Source organism: Glycine soja, chromosome 2 (assembly GCF_004193775.1).
Source record: "Glycine soja cultivar W05 chromosome 2, ASM419377v2, whole genome shotgun sequence".
NCBI lineage: Eukaryota > Viridiplantae > Streptophyta > Magnoliopsida > Fabales > Fabaceae > Glycine > Glycine soja.
Genome location: NC_041003.1, coordinates 22,687,293 through 22,710,039, shown reverse-complemented (window position 1 = coordinate 22,710,039; position 22,747 = coordinate 22,687,293). Strand labels below are relative to the sequence as shown.

At 39.0% G+C, this 22,747-nt stretch overlaps 1 protein-coding gene across 1 annotated transcript in view; it reads left to right on the top strand.

Annotated features, from left to right (window-relative positions):
• Positions 1–2,382: 2,382 nt before the first annotated feature.
• The window catches only part of LOC114373881 (proline-rich receptor-like protein kinase PERK15), a 44,150-nt gene continuing 23,785 nt past the window's right edge, over positions 2,383–22,747 (top strand). The window contains exon 1 of the mRNA XM_028331450.1: positions 2,383–2,561. Coding sequence (XP_028187251.1) covers positions 2,383–2,561 — 179 coding nt within the window. The remainder of the gene's footprint in view (positions 2,562–22,747) is intronic.

Here is a 22,747-nt window from a genome sequence, read left to right as displayed (position 1 = left end):
TGTACCAAACAACCACGGCTCCAGCCAAGCTATCTTGGAAAAAGTGTATCAACAACTTTTCATCCCTAGAGTGCACCCCCTTCTTGCGACAATACATCTTGAGATGGTTCTTAGGACAAGTAGTCCCATTATACTTGTCGAAATCAGGCACTTTGAATTTTGGGGGGATGACGACATTCGGTACCAAGCAAAGATCTGTCATGTCCGTGAACGAATAGTCACCAAAGCCTTCAACAACTCTCAATCTCTCCTCGAGGAGATCGAGTTTCCTTCTTTCTTCGGCCGCCGGGGGTGGTCCTTCTGTGGACAAAAATATTGGTTGTGCTGTGAGGTTGGGCTGAGGCAATGTGTTGGGGGCCGGCCCCTCGATGGGGATCGGGGGGTAGAAGTCGACATCCCCTTGGGCATACTCTCAATGATCTTCTTGGACCTCGTCGGGCTGTCAAGGAGGCTCCCCCTCAAGGATGGGGGAAGAGGCATGACCCACATCATCATGCATGACTAGCGGCGTGTAATTAGGCGATAATCCATAAGGGTAAGCCACCCGGTTGTATCCCAAATGGGGGTTGCTGTTGTGCCCCAGTGTGCTCCTTTCTCGTCCTACCGCGTTTGGGGGAGGATGGTTCGCGATAGCTAGGAGAGTTGGGTCTGCTTCGACAGCTGAACTAACAGCAGCAGTGGTGGCCACGTTTTTCTCCATAAGTTGTCTCATTCCTAACATGGCCTCCATCATGGAAGCCATTTGTTCTTTCAAAGCCGACATGTCGGATTTCATCTGTTCCTGTGTCTCCTCTTGATCACCCATCGTTCTAGATTTGGATCTGGTGCGATAGGGATGCCTTGGGGCGCGTTTAGTTATGGTGTTTTTCCTAAAAAACCAAACGTGAGGAGTAGGTAAAGAATAATGAATGCATGCTAGAGATAAAATGCAGGAGTGATTTGATTCGCACTGACTTTTGGAGTAACAACATGGGATAAACTCATTTTATTCAAAAAGTTATAACTAGTTAAGATCTTAACGACAATACAAGCTTCCTAGCGGTTTCTAATTATATGGGCCATTAGATCTATCATATGCTGACAATAGTCGAGAAGTCCATGGATCTCCTCGGGGGCGGAGTAGGTGTCTGCCATTGCTTTGGCCTTGGCTAGCAAACGGGGAAGTTCTTGACTCTCGTTCAAGGTAAGAGCAAATTGGTCCATCCTCTAGCCTCCTTTTCCGCGTACACCTGGGCATACTCGTCTGCCACTCTATGCTCGTGGGCCGTGGCTAGATTTAGTTCTTCTTGGTACTTGCTGATGATAGCTAACATGTTGGTCTCTATCTCGCATAACCACTGAGACAGGTTTCTTTTGGACCTTGAGCAAACCTTCAACTCATCTTTTAAGATCAAACTGTCTACTCGGGATTGGTCCCTTTCCTCTCTCCGGAGCTTAAGCTCGCTGTTGCTGCCCCACAGAGCCCCTCGAAACTTGTTCCGGCCGTGCTCTTCCCTACGAGCCCTCTTGATCTCTTGTTCCAAGGCCTTGGTGGTAGCTATATTTATATCTCTTAGTTCGGCATTCTCCTTTCGGATCTTCAGAGCTACTGATTTGAACCTTTCTTTGACTATTTGGGCTTGCTCGAGTTCTGCTCTAAGGGCCTGCACCTCTTCGTCTTCCTCCGGTGCCTCAACTTCCTCCCTTTTTGCGGTTCTCAAACTCGGGAGCCAATCCAAACCTTGCACGTGGGCTCTCAACCACTTACTATAGCCACGGATGGGCCCATTCTTACTGCCCCTAAGTTCTTTGTCCTTCTTTCGCACCACCTCCCATGCCTTGCGGACCTTCTAAAGCGTCTCCATGTTGGTCTTATTGAAACCTCGTGAAATGACAGGCGCGATTTCTTCCTCTAGTGGTGCCCCTCTCATAGGGTAGCCAAGTTGTCTTATAGCAAGAACGGGATTGTAACTGATGCAACCCCTCGTCCCCATCGAGGGAACATTCGGAAATCCTTTACACGAAATAAGAACTCTGGTTCTTCCTTCTTTCCATCGAGGGAACCATTTGATAGACGCTCCTTCTTTGTTTGCTAAGAGTTGGTCCCAATTCGCGCCTCCTTTCTCTGTGCATGAGTGGTGACTTTCTAGCGGGCAAGCATGCCTCACCTCTTGGCGAAAAAGGTGTGAAACCAACCATACATAAAGAGCTGGAGTACAGCAAACAATCCTCGTACTGCTCTTCTCACATCTTCAGTCGAAGGTGTCATATAGGTCGGCTAATATAGCGATAACCGGGCTTTCCTTGTGGCTATGATAAGCGAGAAAAGCGTCGATTACTGCTTGGTCCACCAACCCTTCCACATTTGGAAAGAAGACTCCTCCGAAGATCAACATCACGACAATGTCTATGAACGGGGCCCATTCGCCTTTGCCTGCCAAGTTTCTTGCTTTTTCCTCCAAACACCTTCTCGGTATTCCAACCACCCCATTTTCGACTTGCTTTCTGCAGTCTAATTCCTGTGCCGAGATTTGGACTATCTTAGAAATTCTAGCTAATGAGGGATATAACCCTAAGAAGAGGTATGGTCTCCTTCCCCCTAGAGGACATCCTAGGATCTCTTCAAATTCTTCTACCATGGGTGATAGCTGGAAGTCCCCAAAGGTGAAGCACCTCAATGGCTGATCATAATACTGGGCGAAGGAAGCAATGGCCTCTGTGGAGACTTCTACCATGACTAGGTCCCAGATTTTACCGTAAGCTTTGCAAAAAGCTTGCCGCTGGAGCTGACCCATCAACTACCCTAGCTCTTTTAAACTGGTGATTCCTAGGCTCTTGAACTTGACTTGATAGAACCTCTTTTTAAGCGAAGGTGTTTGACTTGATCCCATGTTTTACTAACGTGAAACAAAATCGGCGTGAATCAAAACTCCGACATCTATCATGGGTGGAGTGGATGAATGCATGAAGAAATGTGTATGATACAAATGCAATTTATGAACACGGGAGCCCGGGAAGTTGTCTCTTTCTTAGATACAACGTCTTGGGGTGGCAAAGTGCCCGACGTATGTATTTAAGAAGGTGACACGGACCCTTCGTTTGTTTTCCAAAGAGAGGGGATCAAGACAGCACCCGTGCGTGATGCATATGCGAAAGGTGCAACACGGGAATGTACATAGTATGACAATATTCACAAAATATAAGCAAAAGGTTACATGACACTTATGCATGGCAGTGTGAAAAATGGCACGCAGCGTGTCCGCTCCGTGTCCCTATTCAAGGGACCTATATGGGAGGGAGCTAACAAGGCTTTTAGTGATAATTCCCAAGGTGGTCATATCTCTCTTGATGGTCTCTAGAGGTATCATTTCCTTCGAAGGACATATTGCAGCAGTAGGGACTACTAGGAACAATATGTTATCAAAGAGAAAAACTCTAGATGAGGGTTCACTTTAATCAAGCAAGTGGGAGACCTAGCATGATCACAGATTCACCTCCACTCCTTATGTTCCCACAAACCCGGGTATAGGGCCCTTTTTCAACTCACCGTGTGTGCAAATAGTGTTGGTGTTTGTGTGCATCAAATGAATAAATGTTTACCTCATGCATACATTTTAAAACGCACTAAAAGCATCAAAGAGTTATATATACACGAACATAAGAAAAATAAAGGGAAAACAACAAAGGAGAAAGTCATGATAAAACATTGCACTAGATTAAATGGCCTAACTCTCTAAAAACAGTCTCCAGTGGAGTCGCCAACTATCGCAACCTACCCTTCGGCGGGAGGGCGACGCGTGACTCGCGGGATGGGTCTTCCAAGAAAGGAATACGCGCGAAGTCGCCACCAACGTTTATTTGAGGAAAACGTCGGAAAAACCAGAAAAGACGTGGTCTACGAACTTTAAATGAAGGGTTCAGGAGTTGTATTTACGCACGGGGAAGGTATTAGCACCCCACACGTCCGTCACATGAGACAACAACCTTTAATCCAATGTGCAAATATGACTTCAATTTATATTATTTTCCCTTTTTTTGTTCTTATGTCTTTTTATGCCTTTTTATATTTTTATCTTTTTGTGGTCGACGAGGGTGTTTCCCTTGCTCCTACGTATTCCTCAATTGTGATAAGGAAATCAGACCTACGTAGTTCTTTTAGAACAAAGCGTTTGGTTAAGTTCTTTTTTATCTTTTTTGCAAAGTATGTTTTTATTGAATGAAAGGTCATTTAAGGCGTTGGACCATTACACAATCTTTCGATTCTTTTGAAAGGAGAGAAAACATCAAGGCATTGGACCATTAATGATCTCTTGTTATTATTTTTTTGCAAGAGGTAATAAAACTACGTGTTGATTTTAGGCCTTTTTTAGAAATCTATGTTTAAACAATAAAGGTGGAAAAGACCATTTTAAGGTGTTGGACCTTAAAAATGGCTTTTTAGGTGATGACAAAAGTTTGATTTATGAATTGATTTTAGCCTTAGTTTCACTTTGGTTATTAGTTAATTCGATTAAGAAAGGAAAATCCCAAAGAAAAACGTCCGATTGATTTTTTTGATTTATTTTACTAAAAGATATTTTTTTTATTATTATATTATTATTTTGCCTCTTTTTTTGGTTTTAAACGTGGTTATGGCATGATCGAACGGTCGGAATTCATTTTAATAGAAATTAAAGGATGTTACAATACGAATGATCGGTGGAAATTTATTTTATTTTTTATTAGGCGAGAAAATGACTTAAATAAATGACTAAAGCACGTCAAAAAGGGGGTACGGAAAGTAAGTGAAATGAAAATAAAAGTACACAAAACAAATGAGGACCACTAAGGGTACATAGAATGAATTGAAAAGTTCGATTTCGGGAACTTACCGGTTGAAGACCGAAGAACGATGAAAAATGAACGACGAACGACAAAGAACGGTTGAAAATCTTCGCGAAATCACCCACGAAAACGTCACGGAAGCGTTACGGAAGTGTCTCGGCTTGGATTTTCTTCACGTTTTTTACCCTTTTTGTCACCAATTTAATTACTGATTTACTCTAATTGTTAAATTTATTATTCAATTTTATCAATTGGACCCACTTGACTAATTTGGTGTTTTTCATTCAATTTCAGGATAATTATAAGTTATTGGGCTAGGTCAGATTGGACTTGAAGAGAGCAGACAATTTTATTAGATTTCATCTAATTTCATTTTTTATTGCATTCGGTTATTTTTATTTCGTTTTAGGCATAAATAATGTAATAGGCCCCAGTGACTTTGAGTGACCCTTATAAATAGCAACCTTGGGATTCGTGTAAATTCTATTCTATTATTCAGGAGAAAATACCCAAGTTGAGTGCATGGAGTTTTAGGGTTTTACGTTTTGAGCTTTGTATTACTGTTTACATGAATGCATTTTTCCATTTTCTGCTTCTAACTGCAATTTCGTTTATGTTCCTTCTTCGGCCTTTAGTTTCATTTTCGTTTTCGGCCTTTAGCTTCATTTACGTTTCTGCTTCCAATTTCATTTACGTTTTCTGCTTTTGTTGAACTTATGGAAGGCTAAATTTCTAGTGTTGTTTCCCTCTGAGGATGAAGCGTAACGCTCTTTGAGGTTTTGTTTTAATATTGCTCTCCTATCGGTTTTCCCTTCACCAATTAACCCACATGCGTTCTATTAATCTGTGCACGCTTTGTGTTCGATTAATTGCCTCTGTGCTTAAATTATGTTTGTGCTTAATGAACAAGGGGTTAATTGGTGTATGTGTTGCTTAATCACATATTGACAACCCTAAATTTATTTTCGCTTAGTAAATTAAATTAGGGTTGGATTAAGTGGTTAACTGCCAGGGGTGAAATCCTCATAACCTAGGATAAGAGAATGGCTTCTGAATCAGAGGAAACAACACGTTTTTAATACTATTAATTTCGTATTCCAATCTTCTTGTTCTTAAATTCACAAAAAAAAACACACCCCCCCCCAATTGTTACTGTTAAAACGAAGCATATTATGAACATTTGGTTAGTCATTGCTCGTTGGGAAACGACCTAGGATCACTTCCTAGTTACTGCATTCTAATGTTTATTTGATTCGGGTACGACCTCGATCGAATTTGGCGCCGTTGCCGGGGAGCAGTGGTCCAAAAGTTCATAATAGCTAGTGATTCGTGTTTTCTGTTTAGTTGTTTTACGTTTAATTCTTTTGTTTAGTGTGTTTGTGTTGGCTTAGTGTTGTGTTAGTGTGTTGTGTTAGTGCGTTGTTCTGTTTTGCAATTTAGTAGTACCCCTTATTCAGCGCTTCCCCTATTACAGTTTTATGTTTGCTGTGAATGATGCTTAGTGACGGAATTAGAGACTGATTCTGTGTTACAGTTCACACAACATTACATTAGTGACTACTGCTTACAATTTAATTGGCGATTTTTGTTTTGATGGTTAGGGTTGTTATTTTTGGCTGAATTTTGGTGTGGTAGGTTCTTTTAACTCATATTTTGTGTGAAAAATACCAGGAACACTTGGTGTGGCCAGATTTGAGAGATTCAAAAAAATTTGAGAACTTGTGTTTAGCAAAACTTCGAACGGCCATAACTTTTGCTCCGGGTATCAGAATGACTATTATTATATATGTATTTGGGGTAGAAAAAAATTTCCCATACCGTGGCAACCGAGCAAGTTAAGGTCTCTAACTAGCCAAAATCACCTGTTTACTAGTTTTTTTTTTTATTTTTCAAGTTTTATTGTTTTATTTTTCTAAACTTTCCTTAGGTAGTTTCCATAATTAGACTTTGAATTTTTTTATAAAAATTTGTGTGCTATCTTTTTATGATTTTAGGGTGTTGCTCACAAAATTTTAGCACACTTGAATATTTTTTTAGTATAGCTGTAGTTTTAACCCACCTCTTTTGCCCTGTCTGAGAAACGCATGAACTGCTGCATATAGTGCATGACTAGAGGCAATCCAGGTGACTTACAACCCTTTCATCCTAAAATAGATAGGACATTTCATAGATTAGTTAGGCATATTGTGCATCTTGATTACCCTGAACATTTTGTACCTTTTGAGCATCCTGAGCATTCTGTTATTGGTGAGTCTGAGCATTCTGTGGTTGGTGATTTTGAACATCCTAATTTTGAGCATTATAATTTTGAGCATTCTGATTTTGAACATTTTGAAAATATGGCTCAACCTCCACCTCGTGAGAGGACTCTAAGGGAAATGGATGCACCTGATTTCACTTATGAAAGCTTGTGCATTCAATACCTTGATGAGGATGTCCCATATGTTCTTAAAACTGGACTGATCCACTTGTTGCCCAAGTTTCATGGTCTTGCAGGTGATGACCCTCATAAACATCTGAAAGAATTCCATATTGTCTGCTCCACCATGAAACCTCTAGATGTCCAAGAAGATCACATCTTTCTGAAGGCCTTTCCTCATTTTTTAGAGGGAGTGGCAAAGGACTGGCTATATTACCTTACTCCAAGGTCCATCACGAGCTAGGATGACCTCAAGAGAGTATTCTTAGAAAAAAAATTTCCTGCTTCTAGGACCACGGCCATCAGAAAGGATATTTCAGGCATGAGGCAACTCAGTGGAGAGAGCCTATATGAATACTCGGAGAGATTTAAAAAACTATGCACCAGTTGCCCTCACCACCAGATTTCTGAGCAGCTTCTTCTCCAATATTTTTATGAAGGACTCAATAATATGGAGAGAAGTATGATTGATGCTGCTAGTGGTGGAGCCCTTGGAGACATGACCCCTGCTGAAGCCAGGAATTTAATTGAGAAGATGGCTTCCAACTCCCAATAGTTTAGCGCCAGAAATGATGCTATAGTCATTGGAGGAGTGCATCAGGTAGCTACAAACTCATTTTCATCATCTGAAATTAAGAAGCTTGAAGGTAAACTAGACGCCTTGGTTAACCTGGTAACCCAACTGGCCATGAATCAAAAATCTGTACATGTCGCAAGACTCTGTGATTTATGCTCCTCTGCCGACCACCATACAAACCTTTGCCCTTCTGTGCAGCAATCTGGAGCAATTGAACAGCCTGAAGCTTATGCTGCAAACATCTACAATAGACCTCCTCAACCTTAGCAGCAAAATCAACCTCAGCAGTAGAACAATTATGACCTCTCCAGCAACAGATACAATCCCGGATGGAGGAATCACCCTAATCCCAGATGGTCTAGCCCTCAACAGCAACAACAACAGCCTGCTCCTTCCCTCCAAAATGTTGCTGGTCCAAGTAGACCATACATTCCTCTTCTAATGCAACAACAACAACAACAACGACAGCATCAACAGAGACAACAATCCACTATTGAGGCCCCTCCTCAACCTTCATTGGAAGAATTAGTGAGGCAAATGACAATACAGAACATGCAGTTTCAGCAGGAGACTAGAGCCTCAATTCAGAGTTTAACAAATCAGATGGGGCAGATGGCCACCCAACTGAACGAAGCTCAATCACAAAACTCTGAAAAGCTGCGTTCTCAATCTGTCCAGAATCCCAAAAATATGAGTGCCATTACATTGAGGTCGGGAAAGCAGTATCAAGGACCTCAACCAGTAGCATCTTCCTCATCCGCAAATGAACCTGCCCAACTTCACTCTACTCCAGAAAAAGATGATGACAAAAATTTAAAGAGTAAGTTGCCTAACAATTTCTATGCAGGTGAATCTTCTATTGGTAATTCTGACTTACAACAGTAGCATATCCCTCTTCCATTCCCTCCAAGAGCAATTTCCAACAAAAAAATGGAAGAGGCAGAGAAAGAGATCTTGGAAACATTTAGAAGAGTAGAGGTAAACATACCTCTGCTGGATGCAATAAAGCAAATTCCAAGATATGCTAAATTCTTGAAAGAGTTGTGCACTCATAAGCGGAAGCTTAAAGGGAGTGAAAGAATTAGCATGGGCAGAAATGTCTCCGCATTGATTGGTAAATCTGTTCCCTAAATCCCTGAAAAATGTAAGGATCTAGGTACATTCTGCATACCTTGTATTATAGGGAACAGTAAGTTTGACAATGCCATGCTAGATTTAGGAGCTTCTGTTAGTGTTATGTCTCTGTCTATTTTTAATTCTCTATCTCTTGGTCCTTTGCATTCAACTGATGTGGTGATTCATTTAGCTAATAGAAGTGTTGCCTATCCTTCTGGTTTATAGAGGATGTCTTAGTTAGAGTTGGTGAACTAATTTTCCCTGTTGATTTTTATGTTTTGAATATGGAGGAGGGATTTTCTCAAGGATCAGTTCCCATCATTCTAGGCAAACCTTTGATGAAAACTGCTAGAACTAAGATAGATGTATATGCAGGCACACTATTTATGGAGTTTGGTGATATAACTATTCATTTTAATATTCTTGATGCTATGAAACACCCATCTGAAGATCTTTCTGTATTTCGTGCTAATATAATTGACCATATTGTTGATGAATACATGACTGATCTTCATTCTAATCTGCATGCCTGTCACTCTTCATGCATTGAATCTGAATTTGTATTTCATCATATGTTTGAATTTGATGCTGAGAGTGAATCTGAATTTGATATTGATTACATGTCTGGTGATGTTTTATCTCTTGAGATTGATTTTCTAGAGTCAGATAGGACTAACCATGCTTCAGGAAGTTCATATACCTCTGACTTTCTTTATGAGGTACAGGCTGAGAAATCATCTCTTTCTACCACTATCCAGCCGCCCACACCAGAATTGAAGTCTCAGCCATCAAATTTAAAATATGCTTACTTCGATGATAGCAAAAGTTTTCCAGTAATTATATCTGCCTCCCTTGCTGATGAGCAAGAGGAGAAGCTGTTATCAGTTCTCAAGAAGCATAAGAAGGCTATAGGCTGGACCCTGGTGGACATTCCTGGTATTAGCCTATCCACATGTATGCATCGGATAAATTTAGAGGATGGGGCTAAACCAGTAAGACAGCCACAGAGAAGACTCAACCCGGTGATTCTTGATGTAGTGAAGAAGGAGGTAACCAAGCTTTTGCAAGCTGGAATCATTTATCCTATCTCTGACAGCCAATGGGTGAGTCCCATCCAGGTAGTCCCGAAGAAAACCGGCCTCACCATGATAAAAAATGAGAAGAAGGAGCTGATTCCTACTCGGGTGCAGAACAGTTGGAGAGTCTGCATCGACTATAGGAGGCTGAACCAGGTTACCAAAAAGGACCATTTTCCCCTGCCATTTATTGACTAGATGCTTGAACGCTTGGCAGGTAAATCTCACTACTGTTTCCTTGATGGTTTTTCTGGTTATATGCAAATCACTATTGCTCCTGAGGATCAGGAAAAGACCACATTCACCTGCCCCTTCGGCACTTTTGCCTATAGGAGGATGCCTTTCAGCCTGTGCAATGCCCCTGGTACCTTCCAGCGGTGCATGATCAGTATTTTCAGTGATTTTTTAGAAAATTGCATAGAGGTGTTTATGGATGATTTCACTGTATAAAGATCCTCTTTTGATGTTTGTTTGGATAGTCTGGAAAAGGTTTTGAATAGATGCATTGAAACTAACCTTGTTCTAAATTTTGAAAAATGTCATTTTATGGTTGAGCAAGGTATAGTTTTAGGCCACATTGTTTCCAATAAAGGCATTGAAGTAGATCATACAAAAATTTATGTTATTTCACAATTGCCTTACCCCTCTTGCGTGCGAGAGGTGCGATTTTTTCTTGGTCATGCAGGATTCTACAAGCGCTTTATTAGAGATTTTAGCAAAGTAGCCCTTCCACTATCCAACTTGTTGCAAAAGGAGGTGGAGTTTGACTTTAATGATAAATGCAAAGAGGCTTTTGATTGCCTCAAAAGAGCACTGACTACCACCCACATCATCCAGACACCCGACTGGACAACCCCTTTTGAGCTTGTGTGATGCATCAAATTATGCATTGGGGGCTGTCCTTGCTTAGAAAATTGATAAATTGCCTATGGTGATATATTATGCTTCTAGGACTTTAGATGTTGCCCAATCGAATTATGCTACTATTGAGAAAGAGCTACTAGCCATAGTTTTTGCTCTTGAAAAATTTCATTCTTATTTGCTTGGTACTCGCATTATTGTTTATACTGACCATGCAGCTCTAAAGTACTTGTTGAAGAAGGCTGATTCAAAGCCTAGGTTGATCCAATGGATGCTCTGGCTCCAAGAGTTTGACTTGGAGATCCGTGATAGGAGCGGATCGCAAAATTTAGTTGTTGATCATTTGAGTCGGATCAAACATGTGTCTGATGAGGACTCACCCATTCGGGATGATTTCCCAGATGATCATTTGTATATATTGTATAGTATTTCTGATTCTTTTTCTACTCCCTGGTTTGCTAACATTGTAAATTATTTAGTTGCTTCTATTTTTCCTCCCTTAGCATCTAAGGCTCAAAAAGATAAAATTAAAAGTGATGCTAAGCATTTTATTTGGGATGACCCCTACTTGTGGAAATTGTGAAATGATCAGGTCATTAGACGATGCATTCCAGATCATGAGACTGACTCAGTCCTGCAGTTTTGTCATTCTTCCGCAACGGGAGGTCATTTAGGTGTTCAAAGGACAGCTCGCAAAGTGCTTGACTGTGGCTTTTATTGGCCCACCATCTTTAAAGATGCGTGGAAGACTTGTAGCACTTGTGAGCAGTGTCAGAGAGCAGGAAGTGCACTTACTTGGCAACAACAAATGGCTCAGCAACCCATGCTATTCTGTGAGGTGTTTGATGTCTGGGGCATAGATTTCATGGGCTCTTTTCCTGTCTCTTTTGGATATGTTTATATTCTCCTTGCAGTTGATTATGTTTCAAAATGGGTGGAAGGCAAGCCCACTAGAACTAATGATGCTAAGGTTGTTGTAGATTTTGTCAGATCTAATCTGTTTTGCAGGTTTGGAGTACCTAAAGCAATCGTTAGTGATCAAGGAACCCATTTTTGCAACAAATCAATGCATGCCTTGCTTAAAAAGTACGGGGTTGTACACAGGGTATCCACACCATACCACCCCCAAACCAATGGACAAGCAAAAATTTCTAACAGGGAGATCAAGAGAATTTTAGAGAAGATTATGCAGCCAAGCAGGAAAGATTGGAGTACCAGGCTTGATGATGCTCTTTGGGCACATAGGACTGTCTACAAAGCACCCATAGGAATGTCTCCTTATCAGGTTGTCTTTGGAAAGGCATGTCATCTTCTAGTGGAGATTGAGCACAAAGCATACTGGGCAGTGAAGACCTACAACTTCTCTATGGATCAAGCTAGTGAGGAAAGAAAGTTGCAACTGAGTGAGTTAGATGAGATCCTCCTAGAAGCGTATGAGAATACCAAGTTCTACAAAGTAAAGACCAAGAAGTTCCATGATAGCATGATAATTAAGAAGGACTTCATGGTTGGGCAAAAAGTGTTATTGTATAATTCTAGGCTTAGACTCATGAGTGGTAAGTTGAGGTCTAAGTGGATTGGTCCTTTTGTTGTTACTAATGTTTTTCCTTATGGTACAGTTGAGATCAAACCACAAACAAGAGCTTCAAGGTCAATGGACACCGACTTAAGCCATTCCTCACAAACCCTTCTTTAGTGGACGCAATGGTAGAAGAGACTTCCTTACTCCACCCTACTTTTCCTCCACCATGACTTAAGAAGTTTTTCTTTTCCTATCTCCTTCTTTGCTTTTATTACACTTGTCTGATTCTATTTGATGGTTTAATTGCTTTTAATCTTTTAATTGTGCTACATTGAGGACAATGTAGAAGCAAAGTTTCATGGTGAATCAAAGGTGATTCAAAGGTGTTTTGATGATAACAATGATGATAACAAAATATGATGACAAAAAGCTCAAAGATCAATCAAAGAACAACTCAAGTGAATCAAGAAAGATTCAAGGTTCAAGATCTAGATTCAAGACTCAAGATTCAAGAATGAAGAGAAGACTCAATCAAGATAAGTATTAAAAAGTTTTTCAAAACTTTGAATAGCACATGAGTTTTTGACAAAACCCTTTACCAAAGAGTTTTTACTCTCTGGTAATCGATTACCAGATTGTTGTAATCGATTACCAGTAGCAAAATTGTTTTGAAAAAGTTTTCAAATTGAATTTACAACGTTCCAATTATTTTCAAAAAGCTGTAATCGATTACAATGTTTTGGTAATCGATTACCAGTGCCCATGAACGTTGAAATTCAAATTTCAATGTGAAGATTCACATCCTTTCACTCAAAAGCTTTCTGTAATCGATTACACTTATTAGGTAATCGATTACCAGTGACTGTTTCTGAATAAATCAAAAGATGTAACTCTTCAAAAAGGTTTTGACTTTTTCAAATTGGTTTTAAGTTTTTCTAAAAGTTATAACTCTTCTAAATGGTCTTCTTGACAAGACATGAAGAGTCTATAAAAACAAGGCTTTGTTTTGCATTTCAAGCATCTTGAACACTTTTCCAATCAATTCTTTACAAGCCTTGAATCTCTTTGAACTTCTTCTTCTTCTTTCTACCAAAAGCTTTATGAAGTTTTCTGGTTTTCTAAACCTTGAAAACTTGTGCTATTCATCTTTTCATTCTCTTCTCCCTTTGCCAAAAAGAATTCGCCAAGGACTAACCGCCTGAATTCTTTTTGTGTCTCTCTTCTCCCTTTTCCAAAAGAACGAAAGACTAACCGCCTGAATTCTTTTGTGTCTCCCTTCTCCCTTGTCAAAGAATTCAAAATGACACAGTCTGAGAATTCTTTTGATTCTTCCCATTCCCTAATACAAAAGTGTTCAAAGTACTAACCGCCTGAGAATTCTTTTGTATCCCCATTCACAAAGTATCAAAGGTTTAACAACCTGAGATCTTTGTCTTAACACATTGGAGGGTACATCCTTTGTGGTACCAGTAGAGGGTACATCTACTTGGGTTTGACTGAGAACAGGAGAGGGTACATCTCTTGTGGATCAGTTCTAGTGGAGGGTACATCCACTAGGTTCAAAGAGAACAAGGGAGGGTACATCCCTTGTGGATCTTTGCTTGTAAAAGGATTTTTACGAGGTTGAAAGAAATCTCAAGGACCGCAGGTCGCTTGGGGACAAGATGTAGGCACGGGTTGTTACCGTACCAGTATAAAAACTCTTGTGTGTTTGTTTCCTTCTTCCCTACTCTTTTACTTTCCGTTGTGCATTTAATTTCCGCTTTTACTTTCTGTTAAGTTTCTCTTCTACTTCTTATTCTCTTAAAAATTTAGTAAAAGCCTTAAAAGAGTAATTTTTTAATTAGTAAAGGTTTAGGAATAATTAATTCAACCCCCCCTTCTAAGTTATTCTGAGGCCACTCGATCCAACAAGTGGTATCAGAGCAGGTTTCTTGTAGAAAGTCTAACAACTTCAAGATTAATGGCCTCTTTAGATTCTTTGTCTTTCCAAAGTATTTTCAGGAACAGGTTATTCAAAGATCATTATGAAGACCAAGTCAACTTGTGTCTCATGACAAAATCTGATGAGAATAACAAAGAAGATTATGTAAGGAAGAAATGATACATTGACAGTGGATGTTCCAAGAATATGATGGGAGATGTATCCAAGTTTACAACCATTTCCCCCAAAAGTGGACATGTTACATACGACGACAACAATATCAGTAAAATCTCAAAAGAGGTAACATCTAAGTCATCTCTATAAATTAAGGTATGATTAGTATTTACAGTTAAATTATTTTTGTGGTAAATAGAAAATTGTAGACAAAGGATCAAGCTGAATGTTTTGATGATGCCAAAGGATCACATAAGAAATTAAAGATATTCAAGATGGATGATCAAGACAGTCTCTAGAGTCTTAGGAAGGGTATATTAGATAGGAAGGGAATTCCTAATTGAAGTAGCAAAAGGTTTGGCCAAGAAATTTAAGTTAAAAAGTCTTTTTCAAGAGATTTACTCTCTGGTAATCGATTACCAGAGGATGTAATCGATTACCAGTGGCCAAAAATGATTTACAACAGCTATTAAAATTTGAATTCAAAATTTGCAATGTGTAATCGATTACACATATATGGTAATCGATTACCAGCAGTTATTGAACGTTTTAATTCAAATTTTAAAGCTTGTAATCGATTACACACATACTGTAATCGATTACCAGAGGAGATTTTCAAAAAATATTCTCAACAGTCACATCTTTTCATTTGGTTCTTGAATGGCCATCAAAGGCCTATATATATGTGACTTGAGACACGAATTTGCTAAGAGTTTTCAGAACAAAAAGGTCTTATCCTCTTAAAAAGCAAAATCGTTTTATCCTCTTACAAATTCCTTGGCCAAAACACTTGTGATTCAATAAGGAATTATTTGAGTGCTCAAATTGTTCAATCTATCTCTTTCAAGAGAGATTTCTTCTTCTCTTCTTCTTTATTCTGAAAAGGGATTAAGAGACCGAGGGTCTCTTGTTGGAAAGAAATCTGAACACAAAGGAAGGGTTGTTTTTGTGTGGTTCAGATCTTGTAATAGGCTTTTACAAGATAGTGGAACTCTCAAGCAGATTGCTTGGGGACTGGACGTAGGCACAAGGGTGTGACCGAACCAGTATAAATCTGAGTTTGCAATCTCTCTTCCCTTAAACTCCTTCAATTGCTTATTATTTATTCTTTCTTTTCAGTAAGTTTATCTTCCATATTTTCTTAAGAGTTTACTGTTAAGGAATCTAGGGTTACGGGTTAAAATCAAAATAGAATATTTTAATTAGGAAAAGTTTGTGATATCTTAATTCAACCCCCCCCCCCCCCACTTCTTAAGATATCTGAGGCCACTTGTCCAACAAGTGGTATCAGAGCTTCATTCTTGTATAAAGTTTAGAAGCTTCAAGAATTATGGCCTCATCAAACTACTTGTTTCCCGAGGGAAATTCTATAAATAGACCTCCCATCTTTAATGGAGTGGGTTACCACTATTGGAAAACCCGCATGCAAATCTTTATAGAGGCAATAGATTTAAATATTTGGGAAGCCATAGAACAAGGACCTTATGTTCCCTCTATAATGGTTGAAAGTGCAACAATATAAAAACCTAGAGCAGATTGGACTGAGGAAGAAAGAAGATTAGTACAATATAATTTAAAGGCCAAAAATATTATTACATCTGCCCTAGGAATAGATGAATATTTTAGGGTTTCAAATTGTAAAAGTGCTAATGATATGTGGGATACCTTACAAGTAACACATGAAGGCACAACAGATGTTAAAAGATCTAGGATAAACACATTAACTCATGAATATGAACTGTTTAGGATGAATGTAAATGAAAGTATACAAGACATGCAAAAGAGGTTCACACACATAGTTAATCATCTTGCATCTCTAGGAAAAACTTTTCCAAATGAAGATCTAGTAAATAAAGTTTTAAGATGTCTTAATAGAGAATGGCAACCAAAGGTAACAGCCATCACAGAATCTCAAGATTTGTCAGTATGTCTCTTGCTACGTTATTTGAAAAATTGCAGGAGCATGAAATGGAATTATTGAGATTAAATCAACATGAAGAAACTGATAAGAAGAAGAAGGGAATCGCTCTTAAAGCCTCATCTGCAATCCAAGAAGACAGTGATAAAAAAGATTCAATTGACTTGAATAATGATGAAGATATTAGTCTTTTTGTAAAAAGGTTCAACAAGTTCCTGAGAGTCAGAGGAAATCAAAAGAGACCAAATTTTAAACCTAAAAGAAGGATAGAAGATTCATCCTCTACTCTAAAATGCTTTGAATGTAATCAACCTGGACATCTGAGAGTTGATTGCCCAATCTTCAAGAAAAGAATGGAGAAATCTGAAAAGAAAAATTTTAGTGAAAAGAAGATGAAGAAGGCCTACATCACGTGGGATGACAATGATATGGAATCATCTGAGGATTCAAAGAATGAAGAGATAAATCTATGTCTAATGGCAAAAAGTTATGAAAGCGATGAACAGGTAACATCTTCAAATAACAACTTATCCATTTCTTTTGATGAATTACAAGATGCATTTGTTGATTTTTATAAAGAATCAATTAAACTTGTAAAGTTAGTTTCATCCTCTAAGAAAACAATTTCAAATTTGGAAAATGAAATTTCAAAATTAAATAAAGAATTAGATCATCTTAAAACTGAAGTTTCAAATTCCAAATCAAATGATAAAATTCATGTCTCTACTATTCTTGATGAAAAAGTTATATCTGATTCATGTAAATGTTGTAGCAAGTATGTAAAAGAAATTAAAGATTTAAAAAATTCACTTGCTAAATTTTCTATTGGCAAAAATAACTTGGATGTCATATTAGGAAATCAAAGATGTATTTTTGATAAAGCAGAACTTGGATACAAACCAGAAAAACAACAAAAATTTTACAAAAATTTGTTTTCTTCTTCACAAAAATATAATTCCCCTTTCGTTACTTGTTTTTATTGTGGAAGAAAAGGGCATGGCACATCTACATGCTATTTTAGAAGGAATTGTAACAATATTAAAATGATTTGGGTCCCAAAAGGATCCGTTATTCATACTAACACTACAGGACCCAATAAAGTTTGGGTACCTAAGTCACAACCTTGATTTTGTAGGAACCCTTGAGGAAAAAGTGGTACATAGATAGCGGATGCTCAAAACATATGACGGGAGACGCATCAAAATTCACACATATCTCTCCCAAGAAAAGCGGACATGTAACTTATGGTGACAACAACAAAGGTAGAATTCTTGGAGTTGGAAAAATAAGTACAAATTCTTCAACCTCCATTGAAAATGTTCTACTTGTTGAAGGTCTTAAACATAGTCGGCTTAGTGTGAGTCAATTATGTGACAAAGGTTATCTGGTATCATTTGATTCTCAAAAGTGTGTCATTGAACATGAACATGATACAAATATAAAGCATATAGGGTTTAGAGTCAACAATGTTTACATGATAGACTTAAGTCAAAAACTAGATATTAATCAATGTTTTCTAAGTAAAGATGATGATCCATGGTTGTGGCATAAACGGATTGCACATATAAACATGGAACACTTAAATAGATTAATATCAAAAAGATTTAGTTGTTGGTTTGCCAAAACTAAGATTTGAAAAAGATAGGCTATGTGATGCATGTCAAAAGGGAAAACAAACTAGAGTTTCTTTCAAATCTAAAATCATTGTTTCATCTACGCAACCTTTACAATTACTACATATGGATTTGTTTTGTCCTTCCAGAATCATGAGTTTTGGAGGAAGTTACTATGCTCTTGTTATAGTTGATGATTATTCTAGATACACATGGACTCTTTTTATCACTCATAAGAATGATGCATTTCAAGAATTTAGAAAACTTGCAAAAATCATTCAAAATAAGAAAAATCTCAAGATTATATCTATTAGGAGTGATCATGGGGGTGAGTTTGAAAATAAAGAATTTGAATTATTTTGTGATAAGCATGGGATTGAGCATAACTTTTCTGCACCAAGAACCCCTCAACAAAATGGTGTTGTTGAAAGGAAAAATAGATCTTTGGAAGAGATTGCTAGAACTTTATTGAATGATACTGCTCTTCCAAAATTCTTTTGGGCTGAAGCCGTTAACACTGCATGCCACATTTTAAATAGGGCTTTAATAAGACCCATTTTAAAGAAAACTCCATATGAATTGTTCAATGGCAGAAAACCAAACATCTCACATCTTCATATCTTTGGTTGTAAATGTTTTGTATTGAATAATGGAAAAGATAACTTAGGAAAATTTGATGCTAAGTCAGATGAAGATATTTTTCTTGGATATTCTCTGCATAGTAAAGCTTATAGAATATATAATAAAAGAACAATGACAATTGAAGAGTCTATACATGTTTCCTTTGATGAGTCTAATGCCATTCTTCTAAGGAAGGTTTTTTTAGATGATATTTCAGATTCCTTAGAAGATACACATATTCATGGAAATGACTCTAAAGAAAAAGATGAAGGAAGCAATGAGGATTCTCAAGATAATGGAGTTAGAGCAAATAATGAACTTCCTAGAGAATGGAAAGCCTCAAGAGATCATCCCCTCGACAACATTATTGGTGATATCTCAAAAGGGGTAACAACTAGACATTCTCTTAAAGATTTTTGTAATAACATGGCTTTTGTGTCTATAATTGAACCTAAAAATTTAAATGAAGCCATAATAGATTATAATTGGATAATTGCTGTCATACCCTAATTTCGTCCGGGGACCTTTGCTCGATGACGTGCGACCATTCTTTGGTCCTCGTGAGGTGCTTGGCACCCATCATTAGGCAATTTGTGAAATTTCAGGACATGCCGAAAAACCAAAAAAATATTGATGCACAATCCGTAAGTTTCCGTGACACACCGGAAATCAAATGGAAGCATCGTTGCATAATTAAGTGAGGTTCCGTAACATTCCGTAAGTCAAAAAGGGGATGATTATGTAATCCGCAAGGTTCCGTAACATTACGGAAAGAAAACAAGTATCGTTACGAAATTCGTAAGTTTCCGTAACTTTACGAAAAAAGAATCACCAAAAAAACAGCAGAGGGGGGTGTACTTAGTAAAAATGGGGGTGCAAATAGCACCCAGGCCCACTTGGGCCCTCCAGAAGATTCCTCCAGAAGGCGGTTGCTTCTGGAGGAAGCAACCCTGCTCGCCTGGGCGAGCTGGGCGGCAACCACCTCCCCTATTTTGCTATAAATAGGGGAGGAAAGCAAGAAGGAAGGGGTCCAGCCCCTTAGGCACTTCTCTCTCTTTCGAATTTGCATGGAAAAATTGTTTCCGTGAAGAAAATCTAAGCCGAGGCGCTTCCGAAACGTTTCCGTAACGTTTTCCGTGAGGAATCTCGCAAAGGTTTCGACCGTTCTTCGACCGTTCTTCATTCGTTCTTCATCGTTCTTCGATCTTCAACGGGTAAGTACCTCGAACCAAGCTTTTCGATTCATTCTATGTACCCATGGTGGTCCACATTGTGTTTCGTGCATTTTTATTCTCGTTTTGTTTACTTTTTATACCCCCTCTTGACGTGCTTAAGCCGTTTTACTTAAGTCATTTCTCGCTTAACTAAAAAATAAAATAAATTTCCACCGAACGTTTGAATGATATTATCCGTTAACTTCGGTTAAAATCAATTCCGACCGTTCGGTCGTGCCGTAACCACGTTGGAAATCAAAAAGAGGTAAAAAAATAATATAATAATCAAAAAATATCTTTTTAGTAAAATAAAGCGGAAAATCAATCGGACGTTTTCTCTTTGGGATTTCTCATTCTTAATCGAATTGATTAATAACTAAGGTGAAACTAAGGCTAAAATCAACTCGCCTAGTCAAGCTCGTCCACAAAAATAGGCTTTTGAAGTTTGTCATTTCAATTTCTCACTAAGTAAAATGGATCATTTTTAAGGTCCAACGCCTTAAAATGATCACCACTTAAGTAAAAAAGGCATCACTTGATAAGAAAGAACTACGTAGGTCTGAGTTCCTCATTGAGGATACGTAGGAGCAAAAGCCCCGCTTTTGTCGACCACCCCAAGAGATCGTTAATGGTCCAACGCCTTAACGTTTCTCCCCTTTCAAAAACAAGAGATCGTTAATGGTCCAATGCCTTAACGTTTCTCTCCTTTCAAAAACAAGAGATCGTTAATGGTCCAATGCCTTAACGTTTCTCTCCTTTCAAAAACAAGAGATCGTTAATGGTCCAACGCCTTAACGTTTCTCTCCTTTCAAAAACAAGAGATCGTTAATGGTCCAATGCCTTAACGTTTCTCTCCTTTCAAAAACAAAAGACCGTTTAATGGTCCAACACCTTAAATGACCTTTTGTTCAATAAAAACATATTTTGCAAAAAAGACAAAAACAACTTAACCAAACACTTTGTTCCGAAAGAACTACGTAGGTCTGATTTTCTCATCCCAAATTGAGGAATACGTAGGAGCAAAGGGAAACACCCTTGTCGACCGCAAAAAAGAAAAATATAAAAAAGGGTATAAAGGATATAAGAACATAAAAGGGAACATAAAAATCAAAGTCATGTTTGCACATTCGATTAAAGGCTGCCGTCCCTTGAGACGGGCGTGTGGGGTGCTAATACCTTCCCCGTGCGTAAATACAACTCCCGAACCTTTCACTAAAAAGTTCGTAGATCGCGTCTTTTCCGGTTTTTCCGACGTTTTCCTCAAATAAACGTTGGTGGCGACTCCGCGCGTATTCCTTTCGTGGAACACGCATCCCGCGAGTCACGCGTCGCCATCCCGCCGAAGGGTAGGTTGCGACAGTTGGCGACTCCACTGGGGACTGTTTTTAGAGAGTTAGGCCATTTAATTTTGTGCAATGTTTTACCGTGACTTACCCCTTTGTTGGCTTCCTTTCATTATGTTCTTGTGTATATAAACTCTTTGTTGCTTTTAGTGCGTTTTAAATGTATGCATGAGGTAAATATTTATTCATTTGATGCACACAAACACCAACACTATTTGCACACACTGTGAGTGAAAAAGGGCCCTATACCCGGGTTCATGGGAGCATAAGGAGTGGAGGTGAATCTGTGATCATGCTAGGTCTCCGACTTGCTTGATTACAGTGAACCCTCATCTAGAGCTTTTCTCTTTGAAAACCTATTCTTGCTAGTAGTCCCTACTGCTACAATATGTTCTTCAAAGGGGATGATACCTCTAGAAACCATCAAGAGAGATATAACTACCTTGGGGATTATTGCTAAAAGCCTAGTTAGTTCTCTCCCTTATAGGTCCCTTAAATAGGGGCACGAAGCAAACACGCTGCGTGCCATTTTTCATACTGCCATGCATGAGTATCATATACCCTTTTGCTTATGTTCAGTAAATATTGTCATATTGTGTACATTCCCGCATTGTGTCTTTTGCATAGGCATTGCATATGGGTTCTGTCTTGATCCCTACTGTAAACAAACCAACGGAGGGTCCGTGTCGCCTTCTTAAAAACGTGCGTTGGGGCATTTTGCTACCCCTAGACGTCGTATCTAAGAAGGGGACAAATTCCCCGGACCCCCGCATTCCTAGATTGCATCTGTGTCATATGCATTCCATCATGCATTCATCCATCCCACCCATGAGATATCGGAGTTTTGATTTGCACCAGCTTTTGTCTCACTTTAGTAAGCATGGGAACAAATCAAACCGGCAAGAGGTTCTACCAAGTCAAGGTCAAAAGCCTAGATACCACCAGCATCAAGGAATTAGGGCGGTTGATGGAACCCCTCCAAATGCAAGCCTTCCGCAAGACTTACGGAAAGATCTTAGAGTTGACCATAGCAGAGGTGTCCATAGAAGCCATTGCATCACTTACCCAATACTACGACCAGCCTTTGAGGTGCTTCACATTCGCAGACTTCCAATTAGTACCAACCATTGAAGAATTTGAGGAAATTCTAGGATGTCCTCTCGGGGGAAGAAAACCATATCTTTCCTCCGGGTGTCTCCCCTCTTTGAGCAGAATTGCAACTGTGGTCAAGGATTCAGCAAGAGGTTTGGACCGCATAAAACAGACTCGGAACGGCATAGCGGGCCTACCACAGAAGTACCTAGAAGACAAGGCGAGGGGTATGGCCAATCAAGGAGACTGGGTCCCGTTTATGGATGTGTTAGCTTTGCTAATTTTTGGGGTCGTCCTCTTTCCAAACGTGGATGGTTTGGTAGACCTAGTAGCAATCGACGCTTTCCTTGCCTACCACCATAGCAAGGAAAGTCCGGTGGTAGCTGTCTTGGCAGATCTATTTGACACATTTGACCGAAGGTGCGAAAAGAGTAGCGCACGGATCATCTGTTGCTTACCCGCCCTCTGTGTTTG